At 37.1% G+C, this 20,408-nt stretch overlaps 1 protein-coding gene across 2 annotated transcripts in view; it reads right to left on the reverse strand.

The window, feature by feature from the left end:
- Nucleotides 1–20,408, reverse strand: part of NF1 (neurofibromin 1) — a 70,613-nt gene that overhangs the window by 35,475 nt on the left and 14,730 nt on the right. Inside the window, exons 15-35 of one of the 2 annotated variants that reach the window (XM_019621969.2) lie at nucleotides 19,292–19,415; nucleotides 17,741–17,884; nucleotides 17,059–17,305; nucleotides 16,688–16,761; nucleotides 16,446–16,529; nucleotides 15,403–15,843; nucleotides 14,836–14,975; nucleotides 14,151–14,273; nucleotides 13,696–13,779; nucleotides 12,988–13,104; nucleotides 12,277–12,458; nucleotides 11,958–12,169; nucleotides 11,238–11,399; nucleotides 10,190–10,293; nucleotides 9,207–9,342; nucleotides 5,648–5,710; nucleotides 3,857–4,015; nucleotides 3,188–3,285; nucleotides 2,901–3,047; nucleotides 2,330–2,476; nucleotides 1,922–2,032 (exon numbers count right to left, since the gene is read on the reverse strand). In XM_019621969.2, the coding sequence (XP_019477514.1) occupies nucleotides 1,922–2,032; nucleotides 2,330–2,476; nucleotides 2,901–3,047; nucleotides 3,188–3,285; nucleotides 3,857–4,015; nucleotides 5,648–5,710; nucleotides 9,207–9,342; nucleotides 10,190–10,293; nucleotides 11,238–11,399; nucleotides 11,958–12,169; nucleotides 12,277–12,458; nucleotides 12,988–13,104; nucleotides 13,696–13,779; nucleotides 14,151–14,273; nucleotides 14,836–14,975; nucleotides 15,403–15,843; nucleotides 16,446–16,529; nucleotides 16,688–16,761; nucleotides 17,059–17,305; nucleotides 17,741–17,884; nucleotides 19,292–19,415 (3,099 nt within the window). The remainder of the gene's footprint in view (nucleotides 1–1,921; nucleotides 2,033–2,329; nucleotides 2,477–2,900; nucleotides 3,048–3,187; nucleotides 3,286–3,856; nucleotides 4,016–5,647; nucleotides 5,711–9,206; nucleotides 9,343–10,189; nucleotides 10,294–11,237; nucleotides 11,400–11,957; nucleotides 12,170–12,276; nucleotides 12,459–12,987; nucleotides 13,105–13,695; nucleotides 13,780–14,150; nucleotides 14,274–14,835; nucleotides 14,976–15,402; nucleotides 15,844–16,445; nucleotides 16,530–16,687; nucleotides 16,762–17,058; nucleotides 17,306–17,740; nucleotides 17,885–19,291; nucleotides 19,416–20,408) is intronic. The other variant, XM_031556444.1, reaches the window with a different exon arrangement.

Consider the following 20,408-nt stretch of genomic DNA (forward strand, 5'->3'; position numbering starts at 1 on the left):
AAGCCAGTCACCTACATGATGGAGCGATTAAAAATGGGTCCTTAGCTGAACTTTTGTAACCACGTGTGCATTTAGTTGCAGGAGCCTCTAGGGAAAAAAAAGAACTTAAAAACAAATGGAATACCTCAAGCTAGGTGAGCTAGTTTCAGTCCTGGCGCCCGATACACTCACTTTACTGCTAGTTGTATCACAGCTCAACCTCTAAGGCATCATTCATGTTTTCTCTGCTGCCTAGCATAGATGCAGTGCTCAAACATAAGGTTTGATTTCCCCAAGTAAAAATAAAGGAAAATGAAAGCCTAACTTACATACATTTTCTTATGTAGGTTCTAATTCAGAACAATATATTGTTGAAAAACAGTTCAGAGAGAAGTGGGAACGAAAACAAAATTTATGTAGTGACTGCTTCTTTATGTTTACTATTCCTTCATTAAGTGCACAACAAACAAGAAGCTTGGGCACTTTGCTCTCAATCCACATGGATGAACTATGTCAGACTTCCTTTTTTTTCCACCTTATGATCACCCTACCCAAACGACCATTTACATAAATTGTTTAATACAAACAGAATATGCTGCCAAGAAATGCCTTCCTCGCCACGTGCACTCAGAGGCTCTGCTGACAGTTCACTCCAGCTCACAACACTTAACTGGAAGAGGCCTCACAGAGAGCAGCAGGCCACAGCCACCAGCTCAGGCACCACAAAAGCTGCTCCCAGCCTCATATCAACAAGCAGGAGCACCATCACTCTGACACTGCGCACCCGCCAACACGGTACAGCAGCAAGCACCCCTCTGCCAGCACACAAACACTCCATCAGCAGCAGAAGCACCAGGAGGAGACAAAGCAACCGCAAACAGTGCGTCGGGAGCAGTGCTGGGCAGCTGTGTTGGCATGGCTCTGTACCCACCAGCAGTACCAGCAAAAGTCACGTTGCAATAGCAGCAGAAGCACAACCATGAACCCAGGGGCACCAAAAGGCAATGCGACAACCCGACCTCAGCAGCATCCACAAGACCTGACAGCATGGCTGAGTGCCACGTGGACCCAGCAGCAGTACTGGGGTACAGCAGAGGCACCACCAACAGTGCCGAGAGGAAAGGCACCAGCACTGAGCCCAGTGACGCAGCCTCTCGCTTGGCTGTGAGCACCACGATTCTCCTTTTGTTAACAAGTCTGTGCTCAGTACTTAAAGTCATTCTCAGTTTCTATGGATACTGCTTTGAACATGCTGTCCTCACAGATTCACAGATTTTAAAAGGTCGTTATTTAATAACTGAATTAAAATACCAAGTTTCATTTGCATTCTTACTGTAGTAGCACCTTCGCAGCCTTATTTCATTTGACTCAAACACAGATTTAAACAGAGTGAATTAGTACTTGTTTGATCATAAACTGACTAATATTAACCTTAGGATGTTCTTCCTAAATCCAGTATTGCAGCATGCTACTTGTTATGAATAACTGAAGCAACACTATGGTGTTCACTATATACAAACCTTCTAAGTACTTGTATTACTCTTTAAAATGGGATAGGGGGATTTTTTTTGAGAAACTGTATCTCATGTTTTAACTTGTTATTCCATCTTATACTTCATAATGTGAAGATGTCATAATCACTGATAAAGGGTTAACAGTAATGTGGTTGGAGGGTAAATAGTAATGTGGTTTACTTCAAACAGTGAAAAAATAAATAAAATTCATTTAAAGTTTCAGGTATATTTCTACAGGTACCCATGCAGTCCAGGGTGTAAGAACTATGACAGTTCTAAGTTAGTTCTGATCACAGTTCAAAAACATGGTCTCCAAAATTTAGCAGATAAGCTACTTCCAGAGTCCTGTTTGTGTCACTTCACATATACACTTGATACTTTCGATTCTGCATGTTTATTTTAGACAGGGTAGGCGAAAGATTCCTTACCGCCGAGCAATGTAGTAGAAAACAGGATTGCCAGCTTTAGATGTCCCAGCCTGGTAGAAAATATTTAACGTTTTCAAAGCTTTGAACTCTTCTTTTTCATGTACCTGATGCCTAAGAAGTAGAACATGACATCAACTTTCCACAACTGCCTTACCAAAAACAAACAAGCAAAACCCAAACCCTCCATTTGCATCTTTAAACAGAAGTATTAAGTTCATAAAATCTCGAACCTTTGTTAAATCACAAAAGCTACTGAGGTTCCTCAATTATTAAAATCTACTTACAACCATAGCAGGTGTGTGTGAAACCAACTTTTTGAACATTCCTTCAGAACGAAAGCTGCAGGTTTAATAACTACTTAAATTACTCAACATGCTGAAGACTAAAAACCCACAATAATCTCATTACCTTGTCATAAATTCTTCAAATTTCGAACTGGTGAGATTTAAACTGGACCAATGTGTATCTGCCACAGGTTTGTGCTCAGGTGGTCCCAGATAGGCAAGAAGAGTAGCCATTTTGTCAAAAGGTCGTCTTCCAACAGCTTTGTGGTCCCTAGAAACAGCAAATTTCTTATAAGATAGGTCCTTCTTTACTCAGTAATTCCTGTAGCATTTTGCCCAGTATCCTCCCTTATCTTGAAGAGACTATATTTTCTTTTTTAGAGTTTGAAAACTTTTTTTTTTTATAAGAGAAATAATGAGAGAAATGCATTACATGTTATTTCTACAAACATATGACAGACATCGAGATATAATTATGTAAGTGCACAGAAAGCTGGCAGTAAAGAGTCCAAACACCTCAGACCCTTTCCCAGTAATGGGCTGTAAGTAAGGGAAAAAAACTAAAAAAGAAGTTCCCAAAGTCAGACTTCCATCTATGAAATTCTTCTCAATATTAACCACAAAAACATCTGATTCCAAATTCCAAATGTTCATTCCCAATTAGCAGTTCCTTTCATGGCATTCTTAAGTCTTACCTATTACTGGAAAGGTACTGGCCAATTTTCTCCTGGTTGTTCCACAACAAGCGGTGCAAAGCAAGAACATTGCCATCACTGATGAAAGACAGGCTGTGATTGACGGTGTCACTGGCTGGGCAATCGGACGCAATATCAAGGAAAAACCTAGAAATGAAAACAAGTGATTGCTATAAACATATTATGGAAATCTGTCACGTAGGCATGAGTTAAAAGGCCATAAGAACGCATCTCTGCTTACAGTTTACACAATAAAGATCCTTTGCAGAAGTTTCCAAAGGGCCTACCTTCGAGCTGCATCAAAATTGCTTTTCACAAAGTCATTAAAAGGCCTCATATGTTCTTCTTTTGTAAACAGGACATGGTTGGCAATACTCTGAAGTATCTAAATAACAATAAAAAACAGGTAAGAGCACAGAAAGGCTTAATGTCAAAACTGCTGATAGCCAGTGTAACTCCACTACCAGAAATACCTATCTTTAGATGTTGTGAAACCTCAAAACAAACAAAAGCCACACAAGACAACTAATTTGAAGTATCTTCTTTTACATTATTATAAATATTAGGATAAGACTTCACTTAGGCATAAAGGCAATAATATATGCTTATTTAAAGAAAATCACCATTTCTCAACATTAAAAACGCACAAAGGTCTCAGAAGTACAGAACCATTAAACTATCAATCTTGAGATTCAAGACAGGGAAAAAAAAAGTCACTTCTTTAGAACTGGTATGAACTTAATCAATATCAGCATATTCTCTCTACTCTGGAAATAACGTTTTCAAACAAGGTTATGACGTGTAAAAGCAGCAAGGCAGCTGCAGTTCAAATAAACATGATCTTTGCTACTCAAAAATAAGTTTAACTAAACGTTCCTCACGTCACTCCACTGAAGAAGAGAATTATTCCAGGTAGAATATGAAATACGGCCAAATAAAGATACAAGCTGATTCACCTTTGACATCAGTTTCAGTCCCCTCTCAATTCTGGGCGGAGGCTTTTTATCTAAAATCCCTGCCTCGTACGGGGAGACGATCGCAGGGTTGATGAACCGCAGAAACATGGCGCTTCCGACCGCCCCAATGCTGTTCTGAGGGAATCGCTGACTAACAACCTACAAAGCCGAGAATTACAAATAATGTATCTGCATTAAAGGAAAGCAACTGGAGAAAAGTCTCGTATGGCAGTCCCACATTGCGTATTCTTTCCATAGCAGCCAAGCTCAAAGCTGAGTAGGATTCTCTTGCCTTGATAGGTCTTGCATTGCATGACAATCAAGAAAGAGAAGGAAGGCAGAGAAGGGGAGAGGTGGCTGTGCAGACACAGGCTAGGTTTACTTCAGCTTTCATACAAACTTTCTCGCTGGGGTCAATTTCTGAGCACAAAATTCCAAGTTACTGACTACTTAACTCCAGCCAATGACAAGTGGACAAATGCCTTATGTTTGTATTCAAGCATGCAGTTTTCCACAGAAACATGGATAATTCTTTTCAGATTCTTAGATCTTTTTATTTGCATAAGTATTTCACTTTTATTCTCAGGGTCCTCTCCATCAATGTGACATAGGAAACAAAGTTTCAGGAATAATCTGAATTTGAGGGAAGGAGATATTTGTTGAAATACTCTCCGTCACCATCGTATCTCATCAGATTTGCCAAAGAAGGAAACACAGAATGGTCCAAAGCTGAGTGGGCAATGTCATAAAAAAAATTCAATATTTATACACATATTTTTGTAAAACTAACAGCTAATAATAATAAATCTGATTCTATGTTTCCACATAACAAAATTAGCAGTTTCATATGCAAAGTTAAATTGTTTACATAGAACACAAATACTCCCCAGTTTCTCATACTTCAAACCAAAACCAGAGCAATCTCTAATCATGCTTTTTAAAACAGATAAAGCCATTAGCACATACATAACATATCAAGAATCACTATGGTTCAGTAGCAACTTCATTCACAGTTATCTTGTGAATCAATTATTGATAATATCTTCTTGCAAAATATTAGTTTGAAGAAAGATTTTGTATTTCCACATGTTACTGTTATGCTCAGCTACTGCAAAATGTAAGGGAGTATTTAATAAAAGCCTAAATTTTCATTCTGCTCAGCTTTATTCTTACAATATGTTTTGAAGTCGCTGTTAAAGAAAAGGGTAAGCCTTAGCTTTTAATGACATCACTTCATCACAATTTCCAGTAAGTCAGTTGCAATGGGAAATCTGCTTGTCTTCTCTAAGTAAATAAATACAAATGCTAAATTTTAGTGCTTACTCACAAGGCAAACAAAAAAAAAAATCTGGAATAAGTCATGGGAGCTTTTTTTTTCTCCAGCAATTCATCAGTTAACTGTTCTTCTGGCAGGATGCAAGCTGAAGTCGTTACCTACTAAAGCATTACAACAACTAAACAGACTCAGATTTTCCCCCAAACCAAAGAAAACATTTTCCTTCTCCATTCTTTTTTTAATTTGAAGATGGCAAAGGTAAAGGAATCAGAATATTACATACTAGAAGTAATGTTAAAAATGTCTTTTTGTTTACTCAGATAGGCACACAGAGAATATTTTAAATATAACTTAATTCCAGTGTTAATTGAAATGAAAGCTATTTTGTGCCAGAATTAGTAGAATGATTTCACAGTGAGTTCAAACAGACTACAGTGAAGATGTTTTGAACAAACAGCAAAAGATTTCTGTTGTGGGTTGAAAGAAATGGCTAGTAAAAAGGTCTCCAAACTTACTGATTTTTTGTTTTCCTTTTTTTCTTTTACGGTAGCTTTATTCAGAAGAGAGTGGCAAGTTGCCTACAGAACAGAGATGAGCACAAACAAGTCACAGCACCAACTACATACAGCAACAAAAAACCAATGTTGACTTGTACGTAAATTGCACAGTAAAATGTAACAAACATAACCAACAGAAAATGAAATATATAAACTAAAGACTGATGATGGAGGTTTTATTCCACTTGTTTTTAATTAAATCTTGTTTACAAAGCACTAAATATAAAACAAGCAAATGTTGCGTTTCAATCATTTCTACTATTTCTGGCTAGATTAAAAGTCAAACCACATTAAAGTGTTCATGATACACAATATAGGGCATTAAGTTGTATATTCAGCTTTCAGATGTAATTCACCATTCCCAAATAATTTTAATAGTACAAACAACAAAGTGTTATACCTTTGAAATGCGCATTAACTTTTAAAATAAATTTAGAGTTTAAAATCTTCCCAACGTTTCTCTGTGTGTCCTTCAATTTGGTTAGATCCGTGATTCATCACGGTTATTATGCCTTTGATAACGCTAACAATAAACACATTTCTGTGAAAAATGGAGGGAAAAAAAAAGCAGGTCTACATGATAGTCTAGATATTCATTTTGATTATGTTAATTTCAAGGCAAAGCAACCCACCACAAAGCATCACATTCTCCCATATTTTACATCAGGATCTGAGCAAAGCTACAGCACATCTGCCTTCTACTGCTCTCCTCCAAAAAGGAACATTTTGCTCTTGGAGCTCAACCCTCCATCTTCCATATAGGCCATAACAGTAAACTAGCATCACCAGATGGTTGGAGCTCTATCAACAGAAAAGCTTACAGTGTTCGGTGGTTTGAGATCAAGCACACACCAAGAGTCCATGTAATCTTTAGAGTATCAGAGAAGAAAAGAATTGGAAGAGAACTCCTGTAGCTTGAAAACGTGACAGAGTAAAAGCAAACGAGTGAGACTAACCAACTGAAGAGTTCGAAGTTACTCAACACCTTTTCATATATAACCAATGGTGCATTTACCAAATTTTTAACTTTGTATAATTTCCAGAAGGAAACAGTTAACTTCAGAAGCAGTCTTATCCATCTCTATCCATCACGTTACTTCATTTAAAGGAACTAAAATTTCCATCTCTCTTTATTAAGAAAAATCACGTTGTTTGTGTGTTCAATTCCGTATGTTTCTATGTTTTTAGGAAATAGTCAGCACCATTTCTTTGTACAAGGGACTATAATCAGTTCATTCTCGTCCACATAACATTCCAGCACATACATCACCTGAAAACAAGCAAGTGTGAATGTGATGCAGTTACTGCAGAACTAGCAGTTAGCTGTGTGTGTCCAGGTGAAAATGCTTATTAGGAATCTGCTCTGGTAAAAGCAGCACATGCCAGTGCAGTCTGCAATGTCCAATGAAATACAGCATCTCTGTTTCTATAATGTTCCCACGCTAATTAAAATTAGCCACAGACCTCTTACAGAGCGAGAATACCTGATGAGTGTCACTGCTAAGCTAATTCGTTTTTCTCACTCTTGTTTGTTTGATTGATTTGGAGAAGACCAGCAATCATCTGGTTTCAGAAACAAATTATCACTTCTACTGAAACAATGCAAACACAGCATTCACTTACAAAAAACAAGCAGTACCTACTGCACAGAATATTTTCTGACAGTTCATAATTAGTTCAAGGTTTTTTTCTCCTCTGTGTCTGCTTCCACTTTCTACAACTATCTCCCACATCCACAAAGGCTGATAACTCCTTTGCATGTCCTCCTTCCAAACAAGGCTCAGAAAATCTGTTTTCCTTGTTTCACTTCACACCTGCTCCTCTAGAACTCCTCAGGGCTCACAGCTCACAAACTGCTGTGCACAGCTCTCCTGTGAAACATTCTCCTCCAGGACTGGAGACTATATTCCCTGCAGGTCCCACAAGCAGCAGGAGCATTCTACAGGTTTCCTATGTTCGAACCAGAAACACACAAAGGAACAGTCCCACTTTGGTAATTTTCTTTTGCAAAGTTGATAAGACAGCACAAAGTAACTTCAGCCACAAGCCACAAACTCAATCTTTGCAATTCACATCATGAAGAGAATTCCATCAATTTATTTATCTTTGTCTCTTCCAGATTCTCTTCCTCCTGTTTACTTGCTTTATTTATCAATACTGTGTATGTGAAAAACATCTGGTCACCCATTTAAGCAAAGCACAGCAGCCCTTTACACAAAACAGACTCCAGGCATCTGGCAGGCAACCCTATGGTAACTCCAGGAGAACACGTTGCCCGTATCAGTAGGAAGGTATTTTACTTTATAGACTAAGATGTACTCCAGTTATCATTCTACATTTCAAATATAACAATTTCCCTCTGCCTAATCATCCTCAAAGCACAAAGCATCTGCAGCATTCCAGTTGCAAGGTCAGTGTTATTTACCAAATCATATGCAAGTGGACACCCTTCCAGTAAAAGTTTATGGCTTTGCTTACAGTTGTCCACAGCAAACTCCTGCTTTCAGATCTTAATTGAGAGACATGTTACATTGAGATCAGAATAAAGCTTGCATGCTGTAATGTCTTGATTTCACCTGTAAAAGAGCTTATTGAGGGAAGCACACGTAACTACAACAGCTCTCTGCTAAATACAGCCAAAACATTTTAGATATTTATTCCCTTCCACTACAATCAGCTTCTAGTCATGCTTTCTAGAAATCAGGACTTCAGCTAGTTTTGTCTTACTGAAGCCCATACAACTTTATTGCTTTTTGTTGTTGTTTTTAAAATTTATTTATTCACAAGTATTTTATAATCCTTTTAACCTGTTCTCATATCAAAGATGTAAAGTGTGAGGTTGTGTCCACCTGTAAATATTATTCCCAGAGCAGTGATTTAGGTAAGATATTTAAGAGTCAGTTTTGGAAAAATTTACTGCAGGGGTGAAATACCCTTGAAGAATTTGCCACTATTTTTATGCAGAGAACTTAATATTAATAACTGCACAAGTAGCTATTATACTGATGAAGCTGATCAAAGGTATGAAGTTAATAAATTAACTCTAAACAAGACCAATTAAATCAGAAATAAAAAGTGAACAAGTACTGTGTTTTTATATTCAAAATGTAGTTTTGCATTCTGGTGTCCAAGTAGCAGTGATTTTTTTTTTGTTCCCTATTTGCTGCCTTCCCTACAGAGGGAGCTGTATGACAAACTGATAGAAGTGAGTATAACCATTACCTCCATAGTTTATCTTTGGTCTCCCACTTGAGATGCTAAAACACTGAGATTGTTAGGTCTGAATTCTTAGCTGTGATACAACTCCTTAAAAAAAGAAAATATTTTAGTCACCTCCTTACTGCCAGCTCAAGTCCTAAAGCAGCATCTCGTCTTCAAGCTCAGATCCCTGCTATTCACCAAACTTCTGATAGAAGTCTCTCAGGAATACCCACTGAGCACCCGTTATCAGACCAAGCTGTCAGAATTGACAAAACAAACCCCAAAGTTCAGGGGCAGGCAATCACTGCAGGCATACCTGGTACAAACAATGGCACACACTGCGAAGTTGTGGAGGGAATTCCGAAGAAGAATTAATGATTGCATGAAAAAATTTTTCTGTCATTTGCAAGAGACTCCGCTGGTTCTCTTCAAGACTTTCTGTAGGCTCCAGCCTGAAACAGATCCATAAATGTAAGACTGGAAATCAAACAAATCCCACTATCTGTACTTGTACTTTGAGCAGTAACCTTATTCCACAAAGTAAACAGAATTTTTATGGTACATTTACAATCTTTCACCACCAATATTTTAAATTGCACAAGTAGAAGGTCATTTAAAACTCAGTAATAAACAGACAGCTACATTGGACTCTCTCTTCCATACAAAGACAAGCATTCATCACTTCCAGAGGTCTGCACTATCAGTCTGATGGTTTCTCTGAAAGCAGTTCCTGAATTAAGAGACAGATGTTTGAGAGCTAAACTATTAAAAAGGCGGCCTACTTTTTGGTAAGCTTTTTATAAGAAGAATGATGAAAGTTTTCTAAGAATTAAAGTCAAAACAACTGATAGTTGTTAACAGTTACTAAATCCAAGTCTTGAAGTGACATGAGAAATCAAAACAAAAAAACTGCAAACAACATGCATGCATTCCATCCTGCTTCTGTAACTAATTCAATGACCTAAACCAGATGCCTTCTGGTACTGCTGGAGAATGCCACCTTATGCCTACACAAAAGTATGAAGTAGTTATGAAGTAGCAAGCAGATGAGGTTTGTAAGGGCTCTAAGCCCTCAGGCCTTGGAGAACGTGCAGCAGAACTCATCTCACTGCACTGGACAGCTCTGTAAACTCTCCCCGGGTCTAACAAACGTAGATACAATGAATGTGCCCAGAGGAATGCGGAGCAGAAAGCACGAAAGTGTGAGAAAAAATATTTGCAACAGTGAAAAGGGAATCACGATGACTGGGAGACAAGTATATAAATAAATACATTTGTTCCCCCCTTTGAATCTCAAACCTTGTAGGATCCACCTCAAAGCTGACGTGCTGCCATTCAGAGGATGTGATCACGGTTCTTAATAAAGGTTCCAAAAGCTTCTGCAAATAAGTAGCACCATATACCTGTTGAAAAAAGAAAACCAACATATATGGCCAGGTTAAAATAGCAGTCCATAGGAAAACTACAAAATTGTGTGAATTACGACAACCTGAAAACACTTCATTTGTTTTGGTATTAGACAGACTCTTAAAACATAGTTGTGGTCAACTTCCACAAGTATTTTAACTACCTGGAGAAAACTATAGGTCACTTCAATAACCATAATAATAGATGAGAATCTTTCTTGAAGCACAGTGACTCAACACCCCATCTCCGTATAGTACATCACATTTTATACTGAAGTGAAAGCACAAACAAGAGCTTGCAATTTGTCTCACCATCTTTAAATTGGCCATTAAGTAAAAGGTCACCGCATTACTGAGGTGGACATACGTTTTAAGGGACCTACTATGACTAAAGATTACATAGGTTAGGATTTCAAAATAACTGAACTCTGTACAAGTATTTAGTTGTTTTTACCAAGTTAGATCTTATAAATATCTAGTAATGTTTGTCTTCAAACCTACAAATCTTACATATGTTTTTGTTAAGCAATCAGTCAGATTCTTCCACAATACAGAGCACACAGACCGAGAAACGAAACATTTATTACTTTGGAAGCTTTCAAAGGGACTAAATGCAAACTTAAGCCCAACGAGTTGAGCCAGACAGTGCTGGTAAAAGGTTATTTCCAGAAGGATTGGTATTTTTTATCTACAAAATTACTTTCATCAACAAAAATTATTTCATCAAGCATTAAACACAAAACTCCCTAAATTTTCAAGAGATGTCAGTGAGACGTACAACTAATTTATACTGAGTTTAAATTTAAACTTTGTACTATTTCCATATAACTCATTTTCTCAAATGCTTGACACCATAGATGGTTAGCTTTGTATTTTCATATTACTAAACCGTTCCTGTTGTTGACATGATTTGTAGCAGAAAGAAAGGTTAGATAACATACCTTAAAACAAAAAGTCATTATTTTACTAGCTAAGCTGTTTCCTCGGAAGAGTGTCTGCATGGAATCTGCTAGCTCAACTTCCTTTGAAAACATATTCCAAAGTAGCTGGTAGAGCAAGTGCCGGGAATCAAAGAGTGTGACCAGAACGCGAGCTAGCTCATCCTGGAAGGAATCAAGGAAACGTTCATCTGAGCACCCAGTTAAAGCTTGTACTAACGCTTTACATTTGCTATTTGCATGTAAATATCCAATTAAGCACACACAACCTTTTCTTAAATCTTCCCTATGCTACTGTGTGAAAGTCTCTTTCATTATAACTCATCATGCAATTTCAGAACGTCCAGATAGATAAGCAGTTATTCTGCTGTATAACAAAGAATCTTGCTAAAATCTCCACAGAGGAGCAAATAGTTTTGTTTTTCTGCATTACAGCACACAATCTGTAATGAATAACGTCAATCAAAACAAATACATTATAATAGCTGCATATAAAATTACTTAGACATCAACTAAAATTTAAAATAAAACTCATTTGTAATTAAGATCTCTTAAAACTGAATACATTTTTTGAGAATATACTAAGAAAAGCTAACTATTACAAAAGAGAGGTCTAATCTCACTTTGGTGGGCACCGTTACACTTCAAAAGTGTTTGCACTAATTATTTCAAGTCTTATTATTTTCAAAAAATATAGGAAATAAAATGCAGGAATCAACTCACCCACTGAGAACAAGGCACCACGTTCGCTAGAGCCATAGCAATAGGAAGCTCCCCCTGATCACCCATCATCGTAACCAACTCCACCAGCCTCTCAAACCGATCTGCCAGCACCGTTTCTGCTAACGTATCAAATTCTGTTCCCTGCTGTAGAATTTTGGTGAGGACTTCCATAAATGTAGCTCTTGTCTGGAGGTCTTTATGATAGCCCAAGCCTCATTTTAAAAAAGCAAAAAAAAAAAAAATCCAATAAAGCAACTAAAAAAACATGTAAAAATAAATGGAATACGTAATTACACACAGTTTTCTCCAATTACATTACCTATTGAATGCATAAGACCACTGTCCACATTTGCATTGAGTAAATTTGACATCGCAAGAACAGTGCAGTGCCGGAGCGAAGCCAGTCTTCGGGACATCCCACGTTTCCTGCCACCTGTTTGTGCACTTTCATCTTCAACTTCACTACAGTCATTTAGAAGGTTCATAAACAGGGTGAAATATCTAAAGGAAAAGATAACGACTTGGATCACTGAAAGATTATATGAAGGCAACACTATGAAGATTTGCATACAAAAACAAATAAACCATAAGCCTTCAAAAAAAAAATCCCATGCGTGTGCCAAATAATCTTTTTTGTAATACTGTCTACATTGTCTAAGAATATCTTGAAACAACAGGAATGCAATGCTCTAGAAACATGTATACAAATTCCTCAGATCAAGAAAATGAATTTCACAGGTGGGCCTTTACAGTTAAATATAATTTCAAACCCAGTTATTTCCTCTCCCATGAGTTAAAGATATATCTATGTTTAAGGGGAAACAAAACCAAACCAAATAATTGTTTTCTAAACAAACATGTTTCCATAAACATAGGAGACAGATTGGTGAAATGGTGAATGTATGAGGTAACTTTGGACAATTAAATTAATTCAGCTGGAATAAAAAAACAGTTTGTAGTAAAAGTAATCATATGGTGCATGTACTTGGAGCCACTGTATAGTAAAAAATAGTTAAAAGTCACTATTTACTTAAGAAATAATTGAGATTTGGCTTCCATCAAATCAACACCATCTCCTTCTTCAGGCTGTAATGGAAGCCCAGCGAGAAGAGAGACCACCGCTTCCATACTTGCTTGGTCCAAATCTCTGGGGAAAAAAAAAAAAAAGAAGCTGTGAATCATTTCAGATTTCAGCAGCATTGGTCTCTGCTCCCACTTGAAGATTTCTCTTCATGCACCAAGTCTTCCACTTACACACCTAATTGTAGCTGAAAAGTCTACCAGAATAAGGTCTGCATTCTGTCCAGCAGGAAAACAGCAATCACAGAATGCAGTACAGGTTCAAGCAACACATTATTAAAGGACAACAACTGAAAAGCAAGTATGTCACTAAAAACATTTAACGCTAACTTTTGATGACTTTATAATGTATCATAGGACAACCTAACTTCATAAATGAAAGCAAACAATCCTAATGCTAAAAAAAAAAATTGGATTAAGGAGAATTGAATAGAAATTGGAACACTTTGAAAGAACCCTCAGGAGCCATGTCAGTGAATGCTATGCATTAAATACAATCCTGTTGCTGCCCATCAAAAATTAAGTTTCAGTTTTGGCATTTTCCTTAAAATTATGACCACTAAAGAAATTCCACACAGTCCAGCTGATCCATGGACATCAAATGACACCAGAAACACCATCAGCATTTCAGAAACAGCAAAACAGCATCCTTCCATACCTTGTCAAACACTTCACATCTTCATCTGTTGCTTGATTAGATGTTCCCATAACCCAGTCTGTCAAATATTCCACCATTTTGTTCCTGTAAAATATACACACACAAAATTGCTAGCTTTTGGTTATTAAATAACTATCCATTCCCTCAAGCACACTCACTACCATTTATCTCATCTTAATTATTACAAATTCGGATTTGAATCGCACAGTGAAGTTCTAGTGGACCAAGGAATACCCCATCCAGCAACACATGCAGATTTATTTTCTTTTTGTTAAAACATACATTTAGCATCCCTAAAGTCAAAATAAAATTTTAATGTAGCATCAGATTCTAAATTATTAAATTTGAGGACAAGGACTGTTATGAAAAAGTGCTGTTTTTTTTAAACAAACAAACATGTAGCGGAACAAAATTACACCTGAACATGTTTACATTGTCCTAAATACTTTACTTACCTAAATTTCATTTCTTGGCAGAATGAAAGGTCATCTCTCCGCTCCATCATCACTTCCACCAACTGACAGAGTTTAGTTTTTATTTGAATCGCATGTACCAAGTTTCCAAGTACACGCACGTACCTGGGGATAAATAGCAAAAAGATGAAGGAGATACTTCGTGGTGCACAAAAAATGGCCCACACATCTGACACATCTTTCCAACCTCACTTCAGAACCTACGCACTGGCTGATCAATGGACCTGCATAACAGACCAGTGAGTGTTTGGGCCGATGTTTTTTACCAAGTGAGGAAAGCAACCCTTATATATCAGCTAAAGATGGGTATCAAATTTCTTCTGGTCAAAAAAGTTTCCTATCAGTATAAAACTGAACAGAAGCCTGCTCGTCAGCTGACTGCTAACCACTAACACAACTGCATATAAAAGAATGAAGGAATACTTCCAGGAAAGGAGGTGAGCAATAGAATGGTTGGGTCTGACAAAAAAAAAAAAGTCACCTTCCATCAGTTCACTTAACACTATGGCACAACCAGTCTCCATGACTAGTGAACCTCTTAGGACCATAAGAAAGGGGACTGCAATCAACTTCCTTGATGGATGCAAGCAAAGGTATGAACTAAAAGAGTCTAATTTTTCTCCTTAAACATATTACTTTGTATGGGAAAGTCAAGAAGGTTTCTCACCTAACCAGGTTTAGCATCATTGTCTCAATACTAGCTTGTCCAAGATGTTCTGAGCTCCCTTCTGTATGATTGTCAAGCAAGTTCTTCATTATAGCAATGGTTTGTTCTACAAATTGTGTGTTGGTCTCAGTTAACAAAACCTACAGGAAGAAAGTTTCTGGTCTTAGTTATGGACAGGAAAAAAAAAAGGGGGCCAACTGTTTATCAAATATACTGCAGAATTACAAAATCTAACAGACAAGCACTTTTCAATTATTGCTTGATCAAAAGAATGTTACTGTATGTCATTATTAAAATAGGCTAACACTAACGAATCTTAGAGATTCTGAGAACATTCTCACAGGCTCTGTTGTCTAAGAGTTTACTAAGAATTCAAAAATATTTTTAATAACTTTATGCTAAATACAACTTGGAATCAAATACAAGAATTACATGAAGCATGCTCTCAAACAGTCACAGCGTTAGCAGATTTTTTGTACAAAACACAGACACCTCATTTCAATTACCAATGTGAAAGACAAGACTGATGCTTTTTATTAAGATATAAATGTGAAGGAAACACTTTACCTGTCCTTGAGAATCAAAAAATTTGCTGATGGTATTCTTCAATTTGTTAAATAGCATTGGATAAAGTGCTGGACTCAATTCCAAACCCACCAGATCTTTAATATTAGTCCGTATTTGTAGTCCCACTTTCTCATGGTTACAGACCATCAGAGTCAATAATCGATCTATGAATTTGCTAACAGGAGTCTCTGCGTTTCCCTCAGTGGATACCATAGATATCATGGAGCCCTTACGCTCATTGACTGGGCCCATGGGTGGACTGTAGGTTGCTAATCCTGCATTGCTACGATGCTGTAGGCACACTCCTCCGAGGGCACAGAGGAATCCTGTCATGTTGATCCACTCCTGAAGAGAATCTGTGTCAGACAAGTCTATGGAGCCTCCCCCACTAACATGTGACATTCGTCTCTTAACAATTGTCTTATGAAGACTTTCAGTAACCTGAAAAAGAACAACTCAAGATGAAATCTCTTCAATTAAACAAAAATAACAGAGAGAGATCAGAATTTGAAAGTATTCCATATCAAATCCTGCCATTTAAGATTCCAGTCTCAACAATTTTCTAAGATTTGCTTTTTGCAGTTTATTTTGATAAAAGAAATCTATCCAGAGGAACTACTCTTGAAGATGTTGAAAAAACAAGGCTAAAAATGGCCCAAAGTGGGTTGTCTAAATGACTCCCTGCTGAATACCAGGATAAAGCATATTTAAGTGATGATTGCCAGCAGCTTTTTGTTTTTTTTAAAGGAAAACAAAAAAAACACCAACCTTTCAGTGGAAAGGACTGCACAATTTCTCTAGTAGTATTCCAGAGTACTCTTTTCACTTTATAAGTTTAGACTCCATCTATCTTACAGCAATTTAAGTAAAATTATTTCTCTTATCAGTGGGCACAGAGGACTGACTTCTGGAATACTATCACGGAACTTATATCCTCCTACAGAACTAGCTGCCTAAGTTAAAGTTAAATTCCTTAAAATACATAAACTTAAATATTTACTTTGAACTTCTTAGTGTTGAACCTATGGAAAAATGATAGTCACCTGCCCATCTTCCATTTTGGTCTTTGGATAGTTAAGGATTAGTTTTGTAGCTTGCTCCCATTTTGCATGTGTATCCTCCCAAGCCTAAAATAAGACATATCAAGATTTAACTTCAAAATTAATTGAAACAACAGTCTTTTCTGTGTTAAAAAAAAAAAACAAATCGTATCAACCAACCAAAAAAACACAAAAAACAAACACAAAACCAACAGATATGTATATGAATTTATAACAAAGTTTACCTCTGTGTTCCCTGCAGTTGGATGTTCAATACGTCTTAATAAAGCCATCACTCTTTTCTGAAGAGCTGCTCTCCCTACAAAGAACAGAATATTTATCAAATAGGTTTTTGGAAAGCTACCTGCATCAAATATGAGATCTTTGAAAGTAATTTTTAAATTAGCAAGAGGAACATAACCCCTTAAAATGTTTCAAAAAAGGTTCTCCCTGTTACACTTTCAAGTCATCACAGACGCCCAAATTCCCGTTTTGTTCCACCTATTTCAGTGAAAGCAGGAGTTACACTTGAATCAAGAATCTTATTTAAAGAACTTCAATCCCAACAGTCTTATTACCCAAGGGCAAAGATATTTTTGAGACTCATCATTCCTACCTGTTGACATCATATTGCTAACAGATGCAAACTCCATGAAAGTGTTGTAGTTTGGCAAAAAATTATGAACTGAAACTTCATCTACTCCACATCTGATATCTGCTTCCTCACAGAGGTGACGGAAACAGGACATTGCAACAAGGACTGCCTCAATATCCGGACTCCACAAAAACATGTATAAGGCGACTTCCAATTTTGTTTGGGCCTGGCGACAAATAGGTGTTCCACTGCATCCTGCTGTACTTTCCTTGGGAAACAGAATTCCAAATTTGGTAATATTGCCTAGGAATACGACTGTTTTCCTAAAATTTAGCTTTATCCAAGATCTTTCTGAAATTTGCTTTTATTCGAGAAGAATAAACAGTCCTAACCAAGATCTGAACTCTACTGTATATGACACTGCATAAACAAAGTGGCAAGAAACGACCTTCATAAAGATAACCATGTACTTCCAGAGGTCTCATTGATACTAGAAAACTGTGTGCCAATAAACAAATTTTTTTGCTCATAAAAGAGCAGCTAAACTGTAGATCACTTTTTCCTGCAGCTAAACAGTAGATCAGAAAACCCTGTCTGTCAAATGGCATACCTTACAGAAATGTTTGATATTTTGATCTTTCGCAGTACATTCTAACTGCATGCAATACTTTAAAAGCTGAGATTTCAGGTTTATGTTACTTACCATGGAAGAATTTCCTTTCCCTTTCCTGAGGGTGGCTCCAGGAGCACAGCGCATCATCTCTTCATGGTCAAGAGACATCTGACTAGTTCCACCTCCAGAGACATCATACAGGAAGAGAAAGTGACAGGAAGTTCTGTCTGATTGCTATGAAGAAAAGAAAGAAAAATAATAAACCATCTTATATTTTAAAACAATATGATTCAGGACATGGCACTACCATGGCAAGGGAAAAAGCCCCTCAGAATTTACAATGTATTTTTCACAATTGTACTCCAAGAGGGCCTTATAAATACACCCATATAAACAGTACCTTAGAATGATGCTTTCCCTTAAGAAAGTGAAGTATTTTGAGAACAATTTTCAAAATGCATCACCTTGAAGTAAGCACATGATGCCTTCTACTCCCCTCCTTGGGCCTGCCCTTGAAATCCCAGTAGGTTTCTTGGTTTTACTCCACAGAACACATACCAACATAATTATAGTTTAAATGCAATTAAGTCTAAAGAAGCCAAGCTCAGCAGTAGTGTAAATTCTTCATATACTTTGTATTTTAACATAAAAAGTAAAAACCGAGAACATGAAGCAGAGCTCTAGAAACAATTATTATCTTTTTCTTATCCTGATATTAATAATCATTCCCTAAGCATTATGAAGGAAGAGATTTTTAACAACTAAGTCTTCTCCACTGAAAGCAGAATTACAATAATAAGCACACTCTGTGTCTCAAGGACAGCTGATTCCTACCTTCAGGGCAAAACATAAAAGTCTTCCCAAATTCATAAAAAGCCAGAATGCCCATAGTCCTGAGCTGCAGTATGAGATCATAGTTTACAAATGTACATTATGTTGAAGATAAAGAAAAAAGCCTACCACTCAGCATCAAAACAAACTCAAAGTCTCCATCAGTAACAGCTACCAAAGTTGAAAAGAGAATGAAGATCATTTAAAGATAAAAATGCTCTTGGTACAATGGACATTTAAGCATGTCACGTATCACACATGACATCTTCTCATGTTAATACATCTACTCACAAGCCAGACAGAAAAAAACAAACTCTTTATTTTCAGTAGTAGGCCTTTAATTTAAAAAGTCTGGTTTTAATTCTAGCAAGTATAGAGTTCAAAGTGTGTTCAGCTCAGAAAAAGCCTTTCAGTATTCGAAAGAAGCAAGTGAGGTCTAGGACACATATGAACACAAGATCAGTGAAGTACATTTTCTCATAACCATCTTCCCCTCTCCCTCCTCTTGCAGACTGTTTCCCCTGTATTAGGGAAATAAGTGTAAGGCATCACCTCCTCAGAAATAACTGAGGTTTTGGAAAACCATTTTCAGGGAAAGTAAAACAATACATGTAGCTGAATCCTCACCCTAACTTCAGCTAAGGGTTCTAATCACAGACACCTCACAGCATTCTCTCACAGATGACAGAAGACAAAGCATTTTTCTCTTAGTGGAAATCAGAAAACAGAAAGTGTAACTGTAGCTACTAACACTCCTTCAAATCATAAGAATAACCTCATAAGGAGAGTGACAAAATGGATATTACATACTTTATTTTTTAGAAGAAATTTATTCCTACAGATGAGAATCTCTCGCAGCCACTTGAGGATTTCTGTACTGCTGAGCATCTGATGACTGGTTAATTTCTTGCAGATATAAAAAAGCATTTGTGAACTGCAGCAAAAATGAAACGAAGCATTAATTTGATCATCTAACAACAAAATATTTGAAAAAGATATTACTACATTTTACATAGAAATAGACGATTAGCATGAATATCCTACAGATGTGCTAACATCTTCTTTTAACTTGTATAATAGATAGCACTATAGGTGTGTACTTTAAATGACACGATCCCCTCTGACCCTTCCCACCGCCCAAATGGCCTCAATAGTTCCCTAGAGGAAGTTAAGCAATTTGGGTACTTGTTAGAAGTCCAGACTCCAGGGCTGTCGATTCAGAAGTCCTCCATTTATCCACAGAACAGATACAGCACAGACAGTGGCAGTACAAGTTTACCTACACTGCTCTGATAACGTGTCTCAACTCTGTTCTGGAAGGAACACATCTAGGGATGTTCCTTCTTCATATCCATTCAGGCCTCACACTCTCTGTTAAAACTGCCAAAGGGTCCAAATTAGTGTCAATTTTAAAGGGTTTTTCCCCCAGCCCGAACAGACCGCAGATTCATTTCTACTACTAGAAATTACAGTCATGAGTTTGTTATCGCCCAACTAGGCAGGACTCAGCCCCAAAACTATCCCATAATAAGCCCTTAGAGCCACCTCTAGCACTCATGCAGGCCCATCTGTTGATGCCAATGAAAGTGTACCACCTAGACTTTAGACTTTCTTCCAAAACAACCTCCTGTACCAAAATGGAAGAGATCACCAAATTCTCTTCTTAAGTTGGTCAACTCATGCAGTTCTTAAAATTCTGAGTTTACAGGCTCCTTAATTTTTGGTTCAGCTCTTTTTGTAACTGACTTTTTTGGAACTTTGTTTACCTTAGTATTCTCCAATAAATCAACTGCAACAGCTGCTGTGAAGTTATAAAAAGCAAGACAACTTTACCAATAAAAATTCTTTAAACACACGAGAAAGACAAATGGAAACCACAGGTCAGGGTCAACTACTGCCTTCTTTAGGTGAGAGTTTCAAAGTCAAG

The sequence above is a fragment of the Meleagris gallopavo genome, chromosome 21 (genome assembly GCF_000146605.3).
Source record: "Meleagris gallopavo isolate NT-WF06-2002-E0010 breed Aviagen turkey brand Nicholas breeding stock chromosome 21, Turkey_5.1, whole genome shotgun sequence".
NCBI classification, from domain to species: Eukaryota; Metazoa; Chordata; class Aves; order Galliformes; family Phasianidae; genus Meleagris; species Meleagris gallopavo.